The sequence below is a fragment of the Choloepus didactylus genome, chromosome 4 (assembly GCF_015220235.1).
Source record: "Choloepus didactylus isolate mChoDid1 chromosome 4, mChoDid1.pri, whole genome shotgun sequence".
In the NCBI taxonomy this organism is placed as follows: Eukaryota; Metazoa; Chordata; class Mammalia; order Pilosa; family Megalonychidae; genus Choloepus; species Choloepus didactylus.
Genome location: NC_051310.1, coordinates 6926527 through 6947499, shown reverse-complemented (window position 1 = coordinate 6947499; position 20973 = coordinate 6926527). Strand labels below are relative to the sequence as shown.

Sequence of the window (20973 nt, the reverse complement as noted above, 5' to 3'; positions counted from 1 at the left end):
GGCGAGGGACGGGAACGAAGCCCCTTCCTCATAACACACAAACCAGGCCCTGCCTTCTTACAAAACAACCAAACACCTTTATTTCACCTTGCTGTACAAAGCTGGAGTTTTGTCATAGTGCAGCACAACCTGCTTCCTGGCAGCACTGACAGGCTCCATTCCCCAGGAGGCCAAGCCACGATCGGGACAAAGGCCACGGTCCCTGGGCCACCCCGCTCTGTGCCCCGGGGCAGCCCCCAGCCTCTGCAGAAACTGCCCAGGCCGTGCGCTGTACTGAATCTATGCCTCGAGGTGCCTGGGATGGGGCCCCTGGGACGCGGCCTCAGACCCGTCCCTAAGCCTGGAGGACCCTCTTCCACCCAGGCTGTGCCTGCTGCAGCCCCCCACACCCTCACAGGAACCCCAGGCACCAAGGAGACGCTGCTCGGCAGAGCCACTTTGCGGGGGGGGGGGGGGGGGAGGCAGCTGGCCTGTGGCTTACAGGTGACCTGAGCTCTCCCAGCCCTGGGGAGGGGGCCACACTGAACCCCCCCGGACACCTTGGGGAACCCTGCCTGGCCCTCGTGGGCCAGAGCCCTAGACAGCTGGTGACCCGTGTCCCCGTTTTACAGACGGGCAGGCTGAGGCCAAGGCTGAAAGGCCACAACTTAACTGCCCCACGTCCTGCCCCCTGGCCTGCCCGTGGCTTCCTGGTGGGCCCCCCCACCCCTGTAGTGGGAGTGGCGGCAGCACAGGTATTCCCCGGTATTCCCAGAGGGGCCAATTGGAGAGCTGGGGTGCACGGGCAAGGTGTGACACCAGTGGCTCCCCACGCTGCCCTTCTGTCCCTGAACACGGCAACCAGACGGGCAACGGAGACAGATCCTGGAGTCCTGCCAGGTGGGGCATTAGGGGAGCTGGCAAGTCACTTTGCAACTCATGAGAGGTCGTCAGTCACCCGCTGGGTCAGGCCGCAGGGTGGGGGCACCAAGGGGCCGTGGGCCCTGGGAGGGGCTGGGACGGGAGGCGGGTGGGGTGGAGTGTCCGGCTGGCGTTCCGGAAGACCCGGAGTAACAGTGCCAAGTGGTGGGCATCGACTGCCAGGCACCCGGGTGGTGGGGGTCACCTCTGATCCCTGTGACTACCCACGGCCGGCGGATGAGCTGAGGAATGACGCCCGGGCAAGGGTCACAGCTGCTGAGTGGTGTCCAAAGCCCAGGGTGTCCGGGCAAGGGCTGAGGACCCCTGGGGAGGCAGGGCCCTGGAGGCCAGCTCACAGGCTGGAGGGCTGGGCCAGGGCGGGCCCTGCAGCAGCAGCGGGCATGGCCTCGCCCTCGGGCCGGGTCTCCTCGCCTCGTGCGTAGGTGAGCACCACGGTGACGGTGGCGAAGGTGGCGGCGTTGACGGGGAAGGCGCGCAGCAGCGTGGAGGTCAGCCCCCGCGTGAAGACGTGCCAGCCCTCGGCCTGGTAGCTCTGGCGCATGCAGTCGAGGATGCCGTGGTAGCGCGGGGCGCCCCGCAGCCCATCGGCCTGCAGCCGCGACTTGACCACGTCCACGGGGTAGGTGGAGAGCCAAGACAAGATGCCCGACGTGCCACCCGCCAGCAGCAGCTTGGGCACCAGCAGGCGGTCGCCCGGCTCGCAGCCCAGTGCCCGCGTCAGCACGTCGTAGGCCAGGAAGTAGACGCCGAAGCTGGGTGTCTCGCGCAGCAGGGTGGACACCATGCCCCGGTTGACGCCGCGCAGGCCCTCGCGCCGGTAGATCTGTGCCAGGCAGTCCAGGGAGCCCCTGTAGGTGCGCGTGGGCCCGGCATCCTGCAGCTGCAGCCGTGTCTTGGCCAGCTCCATGGGACAGCAGATGACGCACTGGATGGTCCCCGCCGCCGCACCCGCCAGGAACTGGTTGAGCGGGGAGTCATGGCCCAGGGCCCGGAGGGCGTTGCCCTGCACCCCAAACACCAGTGCGTTGATGAAGGTGAGTCCCATGAGGGGTGAGCCCAGGCCCTTGTATAGCCCCAGCACCTGCGGGGGCAGAGAGGCTATGATCACACAGGAAGTGGCCACCCGGATCCCCCAAGGACCCAGCGGGACTGTTACAGAACCAGTTCTGCACTTGGGAGGCACAGACATTGGCACCCCCATGTTCCCCAAGCCCCGAGGTGCTCACTGGGTGCCCTGACATCCTCTCTCCGACTCCCTGGAAGGGGTGCCCCCGCCCCGGCCACTCACGCTCTCCTGCTTGATGATGGACTGGAAGCAGTGCAGGGTCCCTCGGTACTGGGGCTTCTCAGCGCTCTGGACCTGAAGCCGCACCTGGAAGGAGAGGCCCCCTGAGAGGCAGCCATGGGGGCCCACGTGGGGAGGGCCTCCAGGAGGCCACGGTGACCGCACAGGGCAGGGAGCCTGGCAGCTTACGGTGGATCCTGGAGCTCCAAGGTGGGGCGGGGCCGGGTGTCCGGGCCTCTTCAGGGAGGGGGTTCAGGAGCTAAGAGTCCCAGGAGAGCCAGCTGCCTGGGGACCAGCCCCGGGTCCCCAGTAATCCCCATTGGAGCTCAAGTTCTCAAACAAGTAAAGGTTCAGCCCCCCGTTTCCGTGTGTGCTGCCCACATAAGTGACAACGGGGCAAGGGCTATTTCCTGAAACCTGCCCATGGTCCAGGTGACACGTGTCGTGCTGGCTTAAGAGTACATCATGTCCAAAACCATGGCTGAGGCCGGGGGGCACTGACTAATGGCTCCACCCTGGAACCACCCCCACCAGGGGCTGGCAGCACAGCGGACATTAAAAAGCAATGGGCCTCAGGCTCCACAGAAGCCCTGCTGGGTTTCTGCCGGTGGCCCCTCGTGAGGACAGTGGTCATCAGTTAAATAAAGTGGCGACAGCACAGCTGACAGTCTCTCGGGCCCACGTCAGCAACTCCGGGGCCTGGGGACGCTGGCCCAGCAGCCCAGAAACCTTTTACTCAAAGCTCCCTTTGTTGACCAGAGCTTTTCTCTGCTCTCGATTCGCAGGCTCTGCGGTTTGCTAAGTGGGAGGAACATTTCCTGAACGCCAAATCAGTGTCACGGGGCTGAGGGATTAACTGGGTGAAATTACATTCTCAGGAGTCGGTCCCCAGATCTGAGTTGTAAATAAATAATTATAGCGGGGCCAGCTAGTGCGCCTCCTGGAACCTCCGCACATCAGAACCACCCGCCCAGGGGTAACTGCCCCCGTGTCCCAGACGGGGAGCCCGAGGCTCAGAGATGTTTTGTAATTTGGCCAGAGCTGTCCTCCCCAGGGAGGTGAGTGGCTGTGAAAGTCGGGGCGAGGGTGATCTGGGGGCTCTGTGGGCAGGGGACCCAGGGAAGGGCCAGGCTCTATAGCTCGGGTTCAGGGGCTTTTCCAGTGCTCTCCACTGAACAGATGCATCGTCACCTGGAGAGTGCACTTACAAAAAGTGGTTTTTTGTGTGTGTGTGTGGGGGGCTGTCCCTGCAGATGACGGACGGGGCTAGGAGACCCCAACATGAAGACCCCTCACCCCGAGGGCACCCTATTTCCCTCAACCAGCCCCTCCCGGGCCCTGCCCTCGCCTCTCTCCCAGTGCCCCGAGAAGAATGGAGCCGCAGTGCACCCCGTCTTGTCTGCACCCAGCGCTCCTGCCCGCCCAGGGCTGCCCAGCTGTGCGCTAGGACTTGGCAAGGGAGATGAATTTCCCAAGAAAAGAAAAGCAAACTCACTCACTGAACTTTAACAACATTGTAGTAATACCACGAGCTCTGGTTCAGGTTAAGTTCTTGCCATTCGAGGCCTTTCATTTCCCATCCACGTTCTGGGGTGTCTTGGGGGCACAGCCCCTCGACCGCGCCCTGGAGGGGGCTGTTTTAACAGAGCTGACGCTTGGCAGGTCAGAGACAGCCCAAGGCCGGCACAGTCTGGTGCCCGGCTTATGGACAGCAGGCCTGGAGGAACTCAAGCTTCTCCCAAAAAGGACCATGATTCTGGAAGTTTGGGGTAACAGGTTTGGGGGTGAAGCACAGCTCAATGGCCTGAATCCTGTGAAATCTCCAGCTGAAGCTCTTGAGATTTTGGGGTGACAGGCTGCCTTTGAGGACTGATAGACTTGGCCCCACCCCTGGAAGGTGGTCATTTGCAGGCTCGCAGCTCCCACAGGGCTGGGAGACCCCAACACAAAGACCCCTCACCCCAAGGGCACCCGATTCCCCTCAACCGGCCCCTCCCGAGCCCCACCCAGGCCCTGCCCTTGCTTCTTTCCCGCCCTGTCCTGCCATCCCAGAGGGAACCCTGGGGGTGGTGAGGGGGTGTGGAGGGGGGCCCAGGCCCAGGGTCTAGTCGGGGAGGGTGGAGACGAGAGGCGTGGGGTTCACCTGGTCTGTACTTACTAGGCTCTCCGAGGCTTACGCTCATCTACAACAAAGTTACACTTTTGCTATGGATGGAGACGGCCCCTAGCTCGGAAAGCAAAGGCGGTTAAAGCAACACACAATTTTAACACTGAACCCGGGTGCCAAGACCCCCCGCACCGGCCGCCCCTCCCTGAACCACCCCCCCGCCGCCGACCCCCAGGCTGGCCGGGCGCCACCTGCGGTCAGAACGACCGCTCCCGATGATAGTGGGCTTGGGGACAGTGGCCCCAACTGTCATCCTGACAAACGATGCAGGACAGAAAACTGCCAGTGCCTGAGCCCAGTGGCTGTGGTTCTGGGCGCAAAAGAGGAAAACGAGAGAGCCCCGCGGCAGGTCCGAAGGGCCTGCAGGGTCAAGTGCAGTGTCCCGGCCACGAGCCAGCCCGACAGGACCCTGTCTGTCCCTGCAATGCGTTCCCAAACACAGGTCCCATCACGTGCGGTGCAAAACCAGGCCGGGCACAGCTGGAAGGCAGGACTGCGGATGCCTCAGGAGAGGGGGGAGGTGCTCAGAAGGGGAGCAGGGCCTTCTGGGGGGCTACTCAGGTGTGTGCCTCGGGAGGGCTCAGAGATTTCTATACCTAGGATTTGCCCACTTTGCTACGTGTATTGAACCTCGATTAAAAATGAAAGACTGCAGAGCTGTGCAGTCCATCCCACTTTTGCCAAAAGGAAGACGTATGCGTGGGTCTGTGTACACTTCTGCTTCCTGGAGGGAGTTATTGACGAGCGCTGGGGAAGAGCCCTGCAAAAGGAGTGGTTTGTTTTTTTCTTTTTTCTTTCTATATTTCTATTATGGTTTAAATTTTCTTTACATCCCGTGTTACTGTTATAATAAAAAGCCAAAACAGAAAAAAGAGTGTTATGTACCTGATGATTAAAACATGTTTGAAAACCATCACCAGCCACACACCCGGTGTGGCCAGTGAAAACCATTTGCTTTTCCACATGTCCCATTGGTCTTTTAATGAAAATGCACTGAACTTGACCCAACAGCACAGGCTGGAGTTCCCAGCGTCTGGGCCTGAGCTGGACTGGCGGACCCAGGCAAGAGTGAAGCAGGAGCCACAGGGGGAGGGTCCCCTCCCTCCGCAGAATAAAAAGCTTTGCTTTTTAAGGCAGGTTTGCCCAGATGTGATGCTGGTGGGCTGCAGTGGCAAAAAGGATCACAAATGGAATTTCTCCAAGACCACCCTCCAGTTGTGAGGCGTGGGGTCCATGGCACAAAACCCCAGTGGTGGGGAATGAGCCAAACCCCAAAGGACTGTTGCAGGGTTGCAGGGTGTCCCTGCTAGGCCGAGTCCGAGGCAGAAGCGAGCATGCGGAGGGAGTGGGAACGGGGCTCAAGGCTGATGGGGTAGTCTGCGTGGGGTGATAGTGGCACAACACAGCAGTGCAACCAACACCGCTGAATTGTGTATTTGGAAGTGGGTAAAATGGGAAATTTTACACTATACTTATGTTACCGGAATAAAGATTTTAGAAAAAATGACAACCTATAGAACTGTACACCACAAAGGGTGAACCCTAATGTAAACTATGGACTATAATTGATGGATAAATTGTAATATTGTTTTCTCAATTGTAACACACTAATCCAAAAGGTTAATAGGGAAAACTGTGTGTGAGGGGAGTTATATGGGAACTCTACTTTCTGCAGGACTTTTCTGTAAACCTACAACTGTTCTTAAAGAGGAAAACAAACAAGCCTCAGTCGGGTGGAGAGAGGCCCCTGCTTCTGAATCCCTGGAGGGTGCTGGGCCTGGGCCAGAGGGAGTTGGAGGCACCAGGGCCCAAGTGCCCCCCAGACCGAGCCGTGGCTGAGGGGCCCTGGCCTCGGCCACACTGGGTTGCAGGGGTGAATCGGAGGCCCTGCCACAGGCCACGTGGACCCACGCTGCCAGGGCCTCATGCTCAGCCGCTGCTCGCCAAGGAAGCCCGGCCCCTCCTTCTTGCCCCCTGATTCGCCTCTGCTGGGATGGGAGGAAAGCCCGGCTCTCCAGGATTAGCCTCCAACAAACCCCGAGTGCCGGCATCCAGGGGCCTCAGGAGCCTCTCCCAACAGCCTCATTTTGCAGATGGGAACCTTTGGGCCCAGAGGTTAAAGCAACTGGCCCAACAGGCTGGCAGAGGGAACCCCGACCTGCAGAAGGCCCAGGGCAGAACTTTTTAAGGTCAGAGCCAGAGCAGAAGGCGACACCATCGCTGGATGAGATCCCAGCCCCAAGAGAGTAAGGTCTTCTCTGGGCCAACGCACACCTGGCTAAGTATCCTGCTGGCTTCCCCGGAAAGGGCAGACAGGAAGTCCACCTCTCGCCCGCTCCCAGCATCGGGTTTTGCCTTCAGCTGTCGGCTTGCCCGGTGGGCAGCGCAGTCTGGCAAGGTTGGCGTTCCAGCGGGCACAGGAAGCTGGCTCAGCGCCCTGTGTGTCCAGCGTGCCTGGGTTCCAGGCCAAGGCGGCAAGAGGGTCCTGACTCTGCTGGTTTAATAACACAAAACCCCAAGAATGGGGGAAAATCTTATTCGGAAAGTTCTGCCTTGGAGAAAATGGACTCCTCCGCTCTCTGCCCTGCGGCGTCTGGGAACTTGGGACTCTAAAGTCGATGGAAGCGTGGGGCATGCCGAGGAGGAGCCAGTGGACTGGGCATGGGCCCAGGGCCGGAGCTTCCCAGAACACGGGCTGCCCTCCGGAACCTTCCCTGGGTCCTCTGCCACCAGCATCGGGAAACAATGACCCGGTTTCTCAGTAAGAGCAATTGCTCAGCGAAGACAGTCACAGGAAACGGTTTTGATTTTTCTGTATCTTCTCTCTGAACCTTTTTTTCTTTCCAGAAAGCGGGGGTGGGGAGGGGCATTCTACAAAGGAACAGCACGGGTGTCCCCCGCCCTGGCCCCTCACTCACTGTGACCCCACTGTGCGGCTCAGTCCAAGCCAGGGACTTGAAAGCAAACCTGGTAGGAGGCTCCAACCCAGCAGCTGCCCCCTGGCATCGTGGAGAACTCTCCTTTCTACTTCACTGTCAGACCCAGGGCAGGACCTCGAGGGGGCTGCCGAGGCTGCAGCTCCCCGTTCGTCTCCAGCCACCCCTCACCCCGCAGGCCTCTAATGTCGGTGCCGCCACCAGGCCTGGGAATAGAAAAGCAACGACACTTACCTTGACCGTGTCAAACGGGTGTCCCACGAGCACGCCAGCCACGCCTGCAAGAAGAAAGGAGTATTTGTGACCCAAACTGCCTTGGAAACTTACAGGGGGAGGCGCTGGGGTGGGGTGGGGCTCCAGCAAGGACTAGGCAGAGGCTGCTGGAGCGTCGGGACGTGTGCCAAGCACCTCCTGTGGCTGGGCACGTGACACAAGTTCTTGTAGCCCTCGCGCCCAGAGGTGGGGACGTGTCCCGGAGGACGAGCCAGGATCTGTCCAGCTCCACACTGGGGTCCCTCCCCTCGCCTGCTGCTGCAGTGGGCCGGTCTGGGGGGCTGAGCACTACTTGGCGCCAAACACCTTGGGGTACGTGCTGAAGGCTCTGGGGATCTCGAACTCACACCTGCACCGAGAACCTGATTTGAATTTTTCCTCACCCGTTCAGTAGACTCGCAAAGGACTCGATGCCCGGGCCTCACTTTCCCCCTGCCCCGTGGGGGTGGTCAGCATCTGGCGCCCCAGGGCAGCTGAGATTAAACGGGGTAATGGCTCCCCCAGGGAAGCACTGACCGCAGGACTCTTCCCTTCCCCACGCGGGGAACCCCTCCGAGCCCAGAGAGGCCATCTTGTGACTTTTTCATCATGCGTGGTTTGAGCAGCTGCCTGATTTATCAGCCCCGGCTCTGCCCCCAACCCACCCCCCAGTCAAAGGACAAAGGCTCGCCCCTCCAGAATGGCTCACCAACGCTTGCTGGGGTCCTGTGTGCTGGGCAGGTTGTAAACATGACTGAATTCTGTCACCACTGCTGTCAGGCAGCTTTATCACCCCATTTCATGGATGGGGAAACTGAGGCTCTATGAGGACAACACCAACTCCCGAGCTTTCTCTCTAGAAATTTGCACGTGAGTCTTAAAGTTTTCCTTTTATTGCTAGCAGTGTTGGCTTTATGTATCATCAAAACAGCTAGCATTTGTTGGATACCAAACAGTAATACTACAGGATACTGTTCTTAGTTTTGCACATGGACTCACCCTCCCATACACCTGTCAAGGACTACAAGCCCATTTCACAGATGAGGAAACGGAGGCACCGACAAGGAATCTGTGCACGCCACACAGCAAGTGGTGGAGCCGGCACTCCAACTCAGGCCGTCTGGGCCTGGGGTCCTTCCTGCTTCCTTTCAAGACGGCTGTCATCTCAGCTGGTGCCCAGAGGCTCACAGAGAATTACTAGAAATCCTCACCAATATCAATCCTGCTTGCTTTGCGACGACATGTACCTGGTGTAGTTTTCTCCAACTCTTAGTCTTCGACTTTTTTTTACTACTTTGTTTGAGATATTTCTTGTAAACAATCTACAAACTGGATCTTGTTTTCTAACCCCGTCTGAAGCTGCCTCGGACATCACGGAAACAAGGGACGGATCTGACATTGTTCCATCTTCCTTCATGCGAATGATTCCACGTTTTTGCTCGTTTAAGCAAGTTACTATTTTCTTGCTTTTCCACTTGTTAATTTGAAAGTTCAGCTAAGGATGACTTCTTGTGTCTAACAAAATCATTACACAGAAACAGGTCAAGAACCTGCCTGCCACCCCCCAAGGCTCCCCCTGTCCCCCGGTGCACCCCTGCAGCTCCCACTTACAGTTCCCCAAAGGCCCTTTCCTCTCCTCCTCCCCCTCCCTCCCCACCTGGACTCTGTGCTCAGATCAACTTAGTTGGAGTCTTTCTTGATGACTCCCCTCCGATGGACCCCAGGGGGAAATGCCCCAAATTCCAACTCATCTGCCAGGTGCATTTCTTTAACCCCACTGGGCCTGGGGCCACTGCGATGTGAGGGCCCCACAGGCGTCGGCTGGCAGTGCCACAGCAAGTCTGCCGGTGTGTTTCTGCCGCTCTGTCAATAACCTGTTTATTCTGTTTCTACGCCTCTGAGATTCTATCTATAGATTTCAGAAATTTCACCGGGAGATGCCAAGGGTGTGTCGCACTTCTTTTTATGTATTTAATCCTGCTGGAACTCCACCAGCCTTTCACTCCGCAGACGCAGGCCTTTTTTCCCCATCAGGGAAAATTCCCACTGTTATTTATTCCCCATCCCCAGACCTGCTCCCTTTTCTCCTTCTGGAACCCCAAACGCTCAGGTTGTCAGTCTCCCCCCATCTGACTGATGTCTCCCTTGTAACTTCCATCTGTGTTTCTAGTCTTCTGGGCCACACTTTGTTTCGCCCCTGGGGCAACCCACCCTTTTTTACTTCAAATTTTAAATGTTTTCCAACTTTGAAAATCCTAGCTCCAGAATCTCTTTTCAGGGGCTGTAGCTGGATCTCTTGGTTTCTGAAAACCCGACACATGCTCGGGGTGTCCCACTGGCCTCCCTTCTCCTTCCAGCTGTGGGCCCCTCCCGGCCACTGTGGGGTCCCTTCCTGTGGGTGGTCGGTCAGGCCTCTGGCCCAAGACACACTCGGGGGCCAGCCACAGCCTTCACCAGCCTCAGGGGCTGAGGTGGGGGCCTGGGGAAGAAAGACCCTCGCCCCCCCACAGGGCTCAGCACTCCCACTTCCCTGACTTGTGTCCCTCTACCTGGAGGCCTCCTGGATGCTGTCAATCCATGGTCACAGGAGGTGAGGAGAGGGTTCCCAGAGGCCGGGGCTGGCGACCCCCTGTCGCAGGCGCTCCCATCCCCACCCACCTGATAGGCTCAGGCCCAAGGCACAGCCGGGAAGGAGGAGGGTGACACAAGGGGCGGGCGGGGTGGGGTGGGAGAAGGGTTTTCCAGGGGATCCTGCATGAGCAAGGGCCCAGAGGAGGGATGGGGCACATGTATCTGGGGGTGGGGGATGTCGGGGTCCCCAGGCAGCCTGGTTCAGGAGGAGCCTTCAGCCCCCAATCCCCAGGGCTCCCAGGACAACTCCTGCAGAACGGCCCCTTGGGGAATGGACAGCTTCCCCGTGAAGTCGAAGGGGATGTGGGCAGCCCCGCCTCATCGGGCCACCGCTGGAGCAGGGGAGAGGAAGGCAGAGGAGGGTCTGGGGGGCCGGGAGGGCCAACGGGCCCCGAGGCGCGGTCCGGGCAAGGAAGATGGGGGGAGGCTGAGAGCGGGACCCGCAGAAGCCACTCCACCCCCTCCCCCCGGCACCCCACCGACCGGAGTTCCTCCCTCCCCAGGCCCGGAGCGCGGCTCCCCGAGGCCTGATTGGGCAACAGCCGGGAACCGGCTTCAAACCCTGAAAGCCACCCCGGCGCCCGGGCATCCCTCCGCTCCCCGCCGCCTCCCGCACCTCGCAGGTTTACAGGCTGAAGGCCACGGCTCCTCACCCCGCTTCCGCCAAGGGGAGGCGCGCGGACAGGTACCCGAGGGCTCTATCAGAACTAAACCCAAACAGACGACCGGCGGTGGACAAGGGCGGGTGCTGGGGGTCAGAAGCCGCCCGTCGGGGGACCGGGTCATCGGGCCTCGGCGTGGCACACTCACCACCGAACCCCTGATGTCTCAGCCAGAGGTACCCGAAGAATGCCTGTGGAATAAAGTAACTCCCAAATTAAAGGAGAGAAACGGAAGCCCCGACAGGGAAGGGGCGTGCCTGGCGTCCACGGTCGGCTCGAAGCACCACGACGCACCCCGGTCAGGCCCTCTTGGGGTTCGGGCTTGGTTCGAGAGGAATCCCGGCGCCGCAGGCGGGCTTCGGGGAAGATGCCACCACGCCGGCCACACGCACGCGCGAGCCCCAGGGCTTTCCCACGCCCGCTCCTCTCCCCGCACCGGCGCGCGGCCGCCCTCCCCGCCCCCAGCAGCTCCCCGCGTAGGAAGGCGGCGGCGGGCCAAATCTGGGCCCTCCCGGCCGGCGAGCGAGGGGGTCGCCCCGGCACCCCAGACCCGCCCAGAAAGCGGAGAAAGGGGTGCAGTCAACCCCCAACTTCCCCATCCAGGGGGAGCCGGTCTCCTGCGGGGAGCAGGGAGGGGATGGGGTGGGGGGCGCGCCCGGGCAGGGGGGCGCAAGGGGCGGCCCGGCTTCCTCCCTGCAGAGCCCGCCTCCGCCCAGGCCGCGGCGCCGTCCGGGGGACCCCAGGCCTCGCGTCGGAGCGTGCCCCGCGGGCATCGCAGGGGAGCTGGTCTCCCGCCCGGGACCCCGAGACCCGGCGTCCCCGAGCCCCCCGGTGGGCCCCGCCCGTCCCCTTACCCCCAGCGCATCCAGCCAAGAAGTCGAGCGCCATGAGCGGTCCCCGGCGAGGCCGCCCTTCCTCCTCGTCCTTCTCCGGCTCCCGGATCGGGCCGCCGTCGGAGCGTCCGGGCGCGTGGTGTTGGGGCTCGGCCTGGCCGCCGCCTCCTGGCGCGGAGCCCCGGGCGGGCCGGAGTCGGGGGGCGGCGGCGGCTCAGCGCACGACTCCCGGCCGGCGCCCGCCCCTCGCTGTCCCGCTCCGCCGCCCTCGAGGCCACCCTCCCGCCGCCTGCGGTCCCTCACCTCGGGCCGCGCGCCCCGCCCCTCGGGCCGGCCGGCTCCGCGCGGGCTGGGCGCCGGGCGCAGCCAATGGGCAGCCGAGGCGCGGACAACACCCCGGGGCCTGCGCGCCGCCGCCGCGCCTCATTGGCTGGGCGCCCGCGCGGCGGGCGGGGCGGAGGGGGACGTGGCGGGGGAGGCGCCGAGGGGCCGCAGACAAAGAGTGTGCTTGCCGCGCCCGCCCGCGCCGGCGCCGCGGCGGGGAGTCTGTGGCGGGGGCCCTGGGACCTCCCGGCGTGCGCCACGTGGGCTCAGCCGGGCGAGGGGCGCGCTCGTGGGCCCCGGGGGCCTCCGAGTCTGGGATGGGGTCCCGGCTCCGCGCCGCACCTCGGCGCCCCAGCCTGGATAACGGGGGCTGGAGGCCGCGAGGTGGGACGTGGAGCGCCGGGACCGCCAGGGCCCGCAAGGCTGGGGCGCCGGGAGTTGCGACACTGGGGGCGAGTAGCGCCTTGGGGAGCCTTCGCCCGTCCCGCTGGTGCGCCCACCTGGAGGCGGCCTCCGGGCTTTCAGGTCGCCGAGCCGAACTCGCGGCGTCCGGAGCGCCCGGCGCGTTGGTGGCAGGGCTGAGGCCGGGTTCCGGCCCGAGGGGAGCGAACTTTCAGACGCCAGGGGGCCTTTCCGGCTCCGAAATCGGGCGCCGGTGGAGCGGGCCGAGGGCGCAGTGGGACCGGAGGGGCCGGGGCCGGGCTCCCCCAAGAAGGGGACAAGTAGAAACCGCGTATGACACGGCACCCCAGGAGGCCCCGACCCTGGCAGCGGCGATGAGCCCTCGGGTCCCTGGGAGGCGCCGGCCGCTCCCTCGCGTTTCCCGGCAAAGCGCCGCAGGGGGTCTGGGCGCTTCCTCCTTTCTGATGAGGGTCAGATAACGCCTTTGGGCCTGAGCCCTGTGTCCTTTCAGGCCTGCGGCGTTCCGGGTTCCAGAGGCTTTTCTTTTATTGCATTTTACCGGTTTTGAAACCAAGTTGGTGATTTCAGAGGCTCTGTGGTGCAAGGGAATGTATGTCAGTTGCGTAAGTAAGGGAGCCGGGTGAACCCAGATGGCGTGGGTGATTTCCTTTTATTCTTCTCAGCATCTAAATAGAAAGTTGATTAAACAGAGACCCAACCCCAGGTCTGCTGACTCCTAGTCCAGAGCTCGTGATGGCTGTTGGGCCCTGAACTTGGGGTCTGGAGGCCTGGGTTTGAATATCACCAGCCTCTGACTCAGTGGATGCCTCAGCCGGGCAGATGGGGGGAGAGGGGAGAGAACTCTCAGGTCACCCCCAGGAACAGGGGATCCCTGGGTCAGAAGGAGCCAGACCTCTGCCCCACTGTCTCCTCTGGCCCTCCCAGCCTTGATCAGGGGCTTCTGGGCTCCCGCCGTCTGGTTGTGTGGCTTTAAGCACTTGGTCCCCCTTTTTGACCTCTGAGTTGGAGTTGACCCTTGGGTGCACCTAAGGAGATGGCAACAAATGCAGATTCCCAGGTGCCACCTGCCCCGAGGACTCAGACACAGGGAGCAGGTGGGGATGAAACCTGCTTTTAAATCAGCTTCTCTTTATTTTTAAAATTTTTATTGTGGTTACGTGTACAATCTCAAGGTAACATTTCCCATTTCCGCCACCTTCAAGTATAGGGTTCAGTGTAAACCAGCCTCGGATATGACACTGGTGGCCCACCAGTACTGTCCTCTGACTGGGCTTGGGGACTGCGGGTTGAGACCATCTCCAAGGAGGGGTTCAGGAAGGAGCGTGGGAAAGCCGACTCACACGGTTGTGCTTTTACATCCTGGCTGTGAGACCCCCCCAAGCCTTAGCCTCAGGCTCCCCACCTGTAAAGGGGATGGTGAGGACTCCAGGGGCCACTGCCAGTGAAGGACATCACAGAGCAGCACAGTGCCTGGCACTGCGGATATCTTCCAGCGCGAGATGCCACGGCCTCCTGCCTCTAGCTGTGGGCACCCGCTGCAGAAAATGGAAGATAAATAATTGAACAAATCAGCTGCAGTCCTGAAGGGTTTCCTGAGGGCACCTTCGGTCTAAGGATGGGTGGAGGGAGATCCGAGCCCCCACCTGGGCTCTTGCCCTGGCTCAGGGAAGGACCCCCCATAATGCTTAGGGGGGCCAGGCCTGGGAAGTGTTACTGCCAAGGCCCAAGCACCCTGGAGAGAGAGGCTGCCCACTGTGCATTCACTGGCCAGCGAGATGTGGTGGACCCCCTCACGCCAGGCCCGGGGCAGGCAGCTGAAGAGGCCACAGCCAATGGGGGGCTCGGGGCTGAGGTTTCTGAGTCAGTGGCCCAGCTCCAGCGGGTACCAGCTCTTCCTGATGGGTGGATTTGTGTCTGGATTTATCTCCAGCCCCTTCTGTCCACTTGCTGGGTGAGACTCGGCCTCCCAGTCCTGGGACCCCTTGGAGACAGCTATCACTCTCCTGGTGACCCTCAACCTCCCAAATCCACAGCATCCAAATGTCTCCCAGTTGGGTGGACTTTTTAACCAGTTCTCTCTGTGGAATTCAGTCAAACTCAAGTTGCTGCCAAGTTGCTTGGGCTTCTTGCATTTTTCATCCGAATGGATGTGTTTAGTTTTCCCAGGGGCACACTGTCCAGGTGAGCTGTGGGCCTCCCAGCATGCTCAGGGCGATTCAGAACCTGCTGGGCCATCGAGGGGGCCACCCCAAGGGAAGCTCGGCCAGATTACCAGGTGACCAGAAATCCAAGATGGGGAGTGACACAGGGCAAAAAATTCTAGGTGTAAAAATAAAGTGGAGGGGGCCTGCCTGGGTGCCTGGGGTGGGCGCCCAAGGGGGTGGTCCACAGCCTGATCACGGCCCAGAGGGGTCAGGGTGGTGGGGGAGCTGGAGTTGGCACTGTGGGGGAGGGAGGGGAGCTGCAGGGAGAAGGGCCTGCACTCAGCCCAGGGGTGGTCACCGTCGTGGCAGCAGGACCCCTAAGGAGCACTGGACGAGGGGGAGCTGGAGACGGGCTGAGAGAAAGCCCCCACCCCAATCTCCTCGAACTCATTAGCAGACCTCCAGCAGGGGGCAGGGACTTGGGGTGTCACCCACCAGGCACCAGCCAGCACCCACAGAGCAGCGCCTTCCTGGGCAGCTGTGTGGAGAACAGTCCTTTTCCCTGGGCCTGAAGGTCCCCTCTGTCACCTGCCCCACAGCTTCAGGCTCTGCCCTCCAAAGTCCCGGGCGGGCATCAGGCTTGCCCTTCCCTGCTCTGATGCCTGACCCTCCTGCTCTGTGCCACGGGGGTCCAAGTGCAGGGGGGCAGGTGGGACTCTGCCCTTCCCCCCATTAGCGTGTCACTGTCCCAGGCCCAGCCAGCGTCGGGGTGTCCCTACCCTCAGGGGCCTTCAGTCAACCCCTGACTCTCTTTTCCCATGGAAGCCGGCTCAGGCGGCTCCTCCACCCAAGTGGCCTGTCCTGGGTGTCATCTCCCTGCGTCAGTGAGACATGTCCACACGGCAGCGTGGGTGTTTGACGCCCCTTCCAACCTCAGCCCACCTTTCGGCCTTACCCCCCAGCCCCTCGCCCCGCTGGGTCTGCGCCTTCAGGCTGTGTCCTCAGCGCTGCCTGCCTGGGGGGTCCCCACCTGCCTCCCAGCGCCGCTCAGCTGACCCCTCCTCCCGGAAGCCTCCCTGATCGCCCCAGACTGGGACCCGCCGCTGGGGGCCTTGCCTGGACCTGCCATGTTCGTCTGTTTCCTTCCTGGCGCTTTGTGGTGGTTTGAAAATATGTTTACAATGTCCCCGTGCCCCTCCCTTCAAAGGGTGGAGCTGAATTTCCTTCCCTTTGAGTGTGGGCTGGACTGGCTTCTGGGACACAGGGTGTCATTTTTTTTTTCCTTTTGATAGACTTAACATTTTGGAGCAGGTACAGTGTTTTCGTTTCCTGATTGCTAAAGCGAATACCACGCCATGGTTGGCTTAAACAGTGGGAATGTGTTGGCCCACGGCTCTGAGGCCAGGAGAAAGGAGAAGTCCAAGTCAAAGTCTCGTCAAGGCGATGCTTTCTTCTGGGAGACTGGTGCCCTGCGGCTGCCTGCCGGTGATCCTTGGTCCTGGGCTCCTCGGTCACCTGGTCAGGCACCTGGCGGTGTCTCCGTCTCCCCCTGATTCTGTTGACTTTCACCTTGGGCTGCTCCCTCTGGGGCCTTTTTCTCTCTCTGTGACCTTCCCCATAAAGCCTTCAGGAATGGGATTCCGACCCATCCTGGGCCACACCTTAACTGAATCAACCTCATCAAAAGGTCCTATTTACAAGGGAATAGGTTGAGTTTAAGAACATGTTTTTCTGGGGTACACAGGTCCAAACTACCACATGTAGGTTTATAGAAAAATTACGCAGAAAATGCCGAGTTCCCACATAAGTGTGACACCCACCAAGAAGTCGCCTTGCTCACTCGCTCTCGGGGGTCACTTGCTCTGGGGGAAGTTAGGCGCCAGCTGTAAGGACACTCCAGCAGCCCCGTGGAGAGGGCCACGGCGGGCAGAGCCGGGCGTCCAGCCAGCAGCCTTGGAAGGGTGGCGATGTACTTACATACCATCAAATTTGCCATTTTAGCCATTTCTAAGTGTACAATTCAGTGGCACAAATTGCTTTTACAATGTCCCACCCTCATACCTTCCGTCACTAAAACTTTTTCATCGTTCCAAACAAACTGCCCATCAATAACTTCCCCTGCCCCCTCCCCCCACCCCCACTCCCTGGGAACCTCAAATCTCCTTTCTGTCTGTGTGCATCTGCCTGTTCTAGACAGTTCATCTAAGTGGAATCGTACAAAATTTGTCCTGTTGTGTCTGGCTCGTTTGCCTTGGCACAGTGTTTTCTAGATTCGTCCATGTTGTAGCATGAACCAGGGTTTCGTTCGTTTTATGGCTGAGGAGACCATGTTCTGTTTATCTGCTCACCTGTTGGGTAGTTAGGTTACTCGCCCAGCTGACATTGTGATTTTCCCCCTCCTGAAAGCCACTGAGTCAGAGCCTCCCAGAGAAGCTGCTCCCGAATTTCTAACCCCTAGGAACTGTGCGATAATAAACGTTTGATATTTCCAGCTGCTCTAAATTGGGGGGTAACATGTTACGCAGTAATAGATAACTAATACACCCCCCAACCGGACGGGGCCAGCAGGTGGGTCAGGGCAGAACCTGGGTCAGCTCTGGATCCCAGTGCCCAGCACTGGCCTGGCGTCAGAAGGCGTGCTCTGGAGTGAATGAATGAATGAATGAATGACAGAAGTCAATAGGTTCCTTTCCCCAAAGACCAGAGAGGCCGTGGGCCCTGCACTGGAGAGAGTCCATTTCTCAATTGAGCCGCCTCAGGTCTTGGATTGGGATGGGGTCAGAGGTCATCTTGTCCACCTGGGAAACCTGAAGCCAGGTGAGTGACTTCCGCCCTTCCAGCCTGGGGACTCCAGGTTGGTGATGCCCCCTGGGCAGGGTGTGAGGGGCCCACCGGGGGTTGTCCTCGGGCCGCTGGACCTGGAGGGGCGTCGGGACTGGCTCAGGTGCCCAGGAAATGTGAGGAGACGAGTGCAAGGTGGGGGTGGGCACAGAGCAGGACCTGGAGGCCTCCTGGTTACAGGTGAGGAAACCGAGGCACAGGGGTCAAGAAACTGGGCCATGGTGTCATCCGTGGCAGAGCTGGGCCGCAAATTCCAGCTCTTCCCACCATTCTCATTAGCCATTTCTTTCTGGGCCTTGGTTTCCTCTTCTGTAACACAAGGGGCTGTTGCAACGGGCTGTGAAGGGTGGGCTTGATGCCTGGGATGGGGTCAGGGTGAGGGCCGCGGCTTGCGCCCGTGCTGGCAGGAGCGAGAGCCCAGCTGGGGGGCAGCCCAGGCTTGCGGCCCCATCTCGGGGGAGGTGAGGCAGCAGGGATGTGGCTGGTACCCCGAGGACCCAGTGCTCGGCCCACTGCCCCTCCAAATCCTGCCCGAATGCCAGAACCCATTAACATGAAAAATAGTTCTGCAAACGTGCAGAGGAAAATGCAAAGGACCCCAAAGTGGGTTTATTGGTGCTTTTTCTGTAAGGAACTGGAAACAAGCCCCAAATACATCAATAGTGGAATTAGATCCCAATAGTAACATTCCTGAGCTCCTACTACGTGCCCAACACTGCTCCAAGGAACCCCTCAGTCCCCCAAGAACTGTCCATCGCTCGCGCAGAGAATTTCCGTTTTACAGATGGGGAGACTGAGGCTCGGACGCCGAGTGGGTTCACCCCACAGGCTTTGATGATGTGCAGGGAGGAACTGGAGAGGCAGTGCCGGTGTCTGTCCGAGTCCCAGCGGAAGACGGGGTCCCAGGCCTGCGCTGACGGCCTCTCACGTTCCCTGTTGGCCTCTGGGGTCAGGATTTTAGAGAATGTTGTAACTCGTAATTAATTATTCCTTTTGATATAAAAGCAAAAACGCATCTTACAACGTGTCAAGCCCTCTGCAGTGCTTGGGCCAGAGAACACCTCCCGCTCCCCCCCCGCACTTCTACCCTCCTCCCCTCCACTCCCCCCAGCTACCCCCATCTGCGCCCCGACCCCCGCTGGGCCCCCCAGGGCGCCCGGCCTGCGCGGCGGTTGTGCGCTCTGTCGCCCCCTCGAGGCCGGCACCGCCCTCCCGGCCACAGGGCTCCGGTTTGGGTGGGGGAGGCCCGAAGCCCGCCTGGGTGGGGGCAGGGAAGGGGTGGGGGGGCCCCTGGCCCCGCCTCCCACCAGCCACTGGGACCCAGCGGGGAGGCAGAGCCCCGGGGCACACCCCAGCCAAGGCCCCTGCGCCCCCCGCCCGGCCTGGCCAGGACGGCTGCGTGGGCACGTGGGGGTTGGGGGGAAGGGCCGTGGGGCCCCCCAGCTGCCCCATGATCCAGGAGACCCTCGTTGCGTCCTCCAAGGGGGCTGGGCAGGGTGTCCCTGGCTCCTGCCTCGAATTCCTTGAACTTTTTTTATTATGGACATTTCCAAACGTGCCCAGGGCCTGGCAGCGAACCCCAGGCCCCGTCACCCCGATTCCCCAGTTGCACGGGCCCTGCTGCCCCTGCTGCGGGGTGCCCCGCACCCACCCTCCCCCTCCTCCCCTTCTCAAAGCCAGTCCCAGAGGTCGTGTCCCTTCGCCCGTGGACTTCCGTGGGTGTCTCTAAAAAACGTGGACGTTTTCTTCCGTAATTCACGCTGTTCTTGTGCCCAGTGAGAACAATCATTGTTTAATGTCGTCTCGTGCCCAGAAGAGACCAGAGAAGGGCAGTTTCTGCAGGCTCGCGCCGCCCTCGGAGACGAGGTGTTTGTTCTGTGGGCGTGGGGGGGAGGCAGATGACGCCCCCTCACGGGGTCCCCTCCATCCTTAGGATCACTGTGGGTGCTGAGGGTTTTGACCAATTAATGGTCTGTCTTGGGTCCTGCCTCGCTTGGCCTTGGTGGATCTCCTACCAGGCTGTCCATCTGTCTGTCCATCCGTCTCTCCCTCCGTCCGTTCATCCACCCACCCTGCTATCGTTCACTGACTCATTTCTTACCTGTTCATGGACCCACCCTCCCCACGTGCTGTGGGCATGGAGACGAATCGGGCACGGCCAGCCAAGCCTGCCAGAAGCTAAAGGGCCAAGTTTCGGGGGGTTTGTTCCACAGACAAAGGGCAGGGGAAACTCGGCTGCAGTGCCCAAGAACGTGCTCATCTCAGAGGTGGCCCTCGTGGGGCTGCCCTCCCGGCGGTGCCCCCTGGCCCCCCGCCCCCTGCTCATCCCCCTCTTTATTCTCTCCTTGGCACTCGGTGCCAACCACACACTCTGTACTTGAGTTCTTGTCTTCCTGGTTGTCTGTCTCCTGAGAGCATAAGAGCCACAGGGACAGGGACTTGGGTCTGTTTTATCCACTGCTGTGTCCCCAGTCCCTGGGACTTGGCACGGAGCAGGCTGCATGTGTGGGTGAGGACTAGCCATTGGCCAGGGAAGAGACGGTGCAGGTGGGCTGCACAGATGGACGGCTGCACGGATGGACGGCTGCGAGTGGCTCTGCAAGCAAACCCAAGAGGGTGACCCACTCCATGTGGGCTAGAGGGGAAGCACCAGAATGATCTCGCGCTTCCGGCTCAGGTGCCACGGCAGGGTGGCCCTTACAGCACTGAGCACGCTGCAGGAAACTTGGGACCACTGTTCTTTCATTCTTTCAGTTAAACATCGTGGCTTCAAACGTCCTCACTGACCAAGGCACTGGCCTCGCAAGTGTAGCATCTGCCGTTGAACCTGAGCTCCAGTTACATCTGCCCTGCCCGGAAAAGGCCAGCCACGTCCTTCCTCCTGGACCCCATGCTTCTGTTAATGCAGCCTTCACATTTGGCTGGCCCAGAATGGTCACAGATGTGAGGCATGTACACTCCTTACTTCAGGGCTGCAGAAATGGAGGCACAGAGAGGTCAAGTGGGTTGCCCAAGGTTGCACAGCAGAGTGACAGAGCTGGGATTTGAATGCAAACAGCCAGGCTGCTAACCAGATGCCAAGCTGCCGCTCTCTAGAGGCCAGGGCTGGCCTTGGATGGTTTGCATCCTGCCCTTTGCCCTCTGCCGTGGCAGCTGGCACTGACCACCCTGTGTCCCTCACTGCCCCCACCAACCGATGGGCTGCAGAGGGGGGGAGTGGGCGGGGCTGCCCCTGGTCAAGGCCAGCCTGTGGGACAGCCACCAGAGCCCAGGAAAACAGCCCGACACACAGCTGCCGCCCTGTCCCCTCATCCAGCCAGCTTTCCGGTTGAGAGTATGGGGCACGGGCAGTGGGGAGGATGGTGAGTGGACAGTGGGTGACACTCTGTCTGCCAGGGGCTGCTCCTGGCTGGGTCTTGCCCCGGGCTCCGTCTTCAGGGTTTTGTCCCCCACCCTCCCTGCTGGACCGGAGCTCCTTGAGGGGCAGAGACTGGGTCATATCTGTCTCCGTCCAGCCTCAGCTCAGAAAGTCTTTTGTTTTGTTTAATTTGGTA

General features: G+C 60.8%; 1 protein-coding gene across 8 annotated transcripts; it reads right to left on the bottom strand.

Annotated features, from left to right (window-relative positions):
- Nucleotides 1–54: 54 nt before the first annotated feature.
- On the bottom strand, nt 55–12808 carry SLC25A29 (solute carrier family 25 member 29). 8 transcript variants are annotated; one of them, XM_037831881.1, is made up of 5 exons: nt 11709–11775; nt 7544–7587; nt 4365–4430; nt 2210–3962; nt 55–2002 (listed from the first exon to the last, which is right to left on the bottom strand). In XM_037831881.1, exon 5 carries the CDS (start codon nt 1964–1966, stop codon nt 1253–1255), a length of 714 nt encoding a protein of 237 aa, XP_037687809.1. In that variant the 5' UTR covers nt 1967–2002; nt 2210–3962; nt 4365–4430; nt 7544–7587; nt 11709–11775; the 3' UTR covers nt 55–1252. The 8 variants fall into 8 exon arrangements, with proteins under 8 accessions (XP_037687809.1, XP_037687814.1, XP_037687815.1 ...); XM_037831886.1 differs by having other exon boundaries at nt 2210–2293; XM_037831887.1 differs by lacking the exons at nt 4365–4430; nt 11709–11775 and adding an exon at nt 12512–12808 and having other exon boundaries at nt 2210–2293.
- Between the last annotated feature and the right edge of the window lie 8165 nt (nt 12809–20973).

What these genes read in the sequence shown, in the direction of transcription:
- SLC25A29 (XM_037831880.1), bottom strand. Translation starts at nt 11,742, where the DNA reads ATGGCGCTCGACTTCTTGGCTGGATGCGCTGGGG. An exon ending in ACCCGTTTGACACGGTCAAG is followed by an intron (nt 2,294 to 7,543) that starts GTAAGTGTCGTT and finishes CTCTCCTTCCAG; the next exon opens with GTGCGGCTTCAGGTCCAGAG. An exon ending in CCATCATCAAGCAGGAGAGC is followed by an intron (nt 2,003 to 2,209) that starts GTGAGTGGCCGG and finishes CTGCCCCCGCAG; the next exon opens with GTGCTGGGGCTATACAAGGG.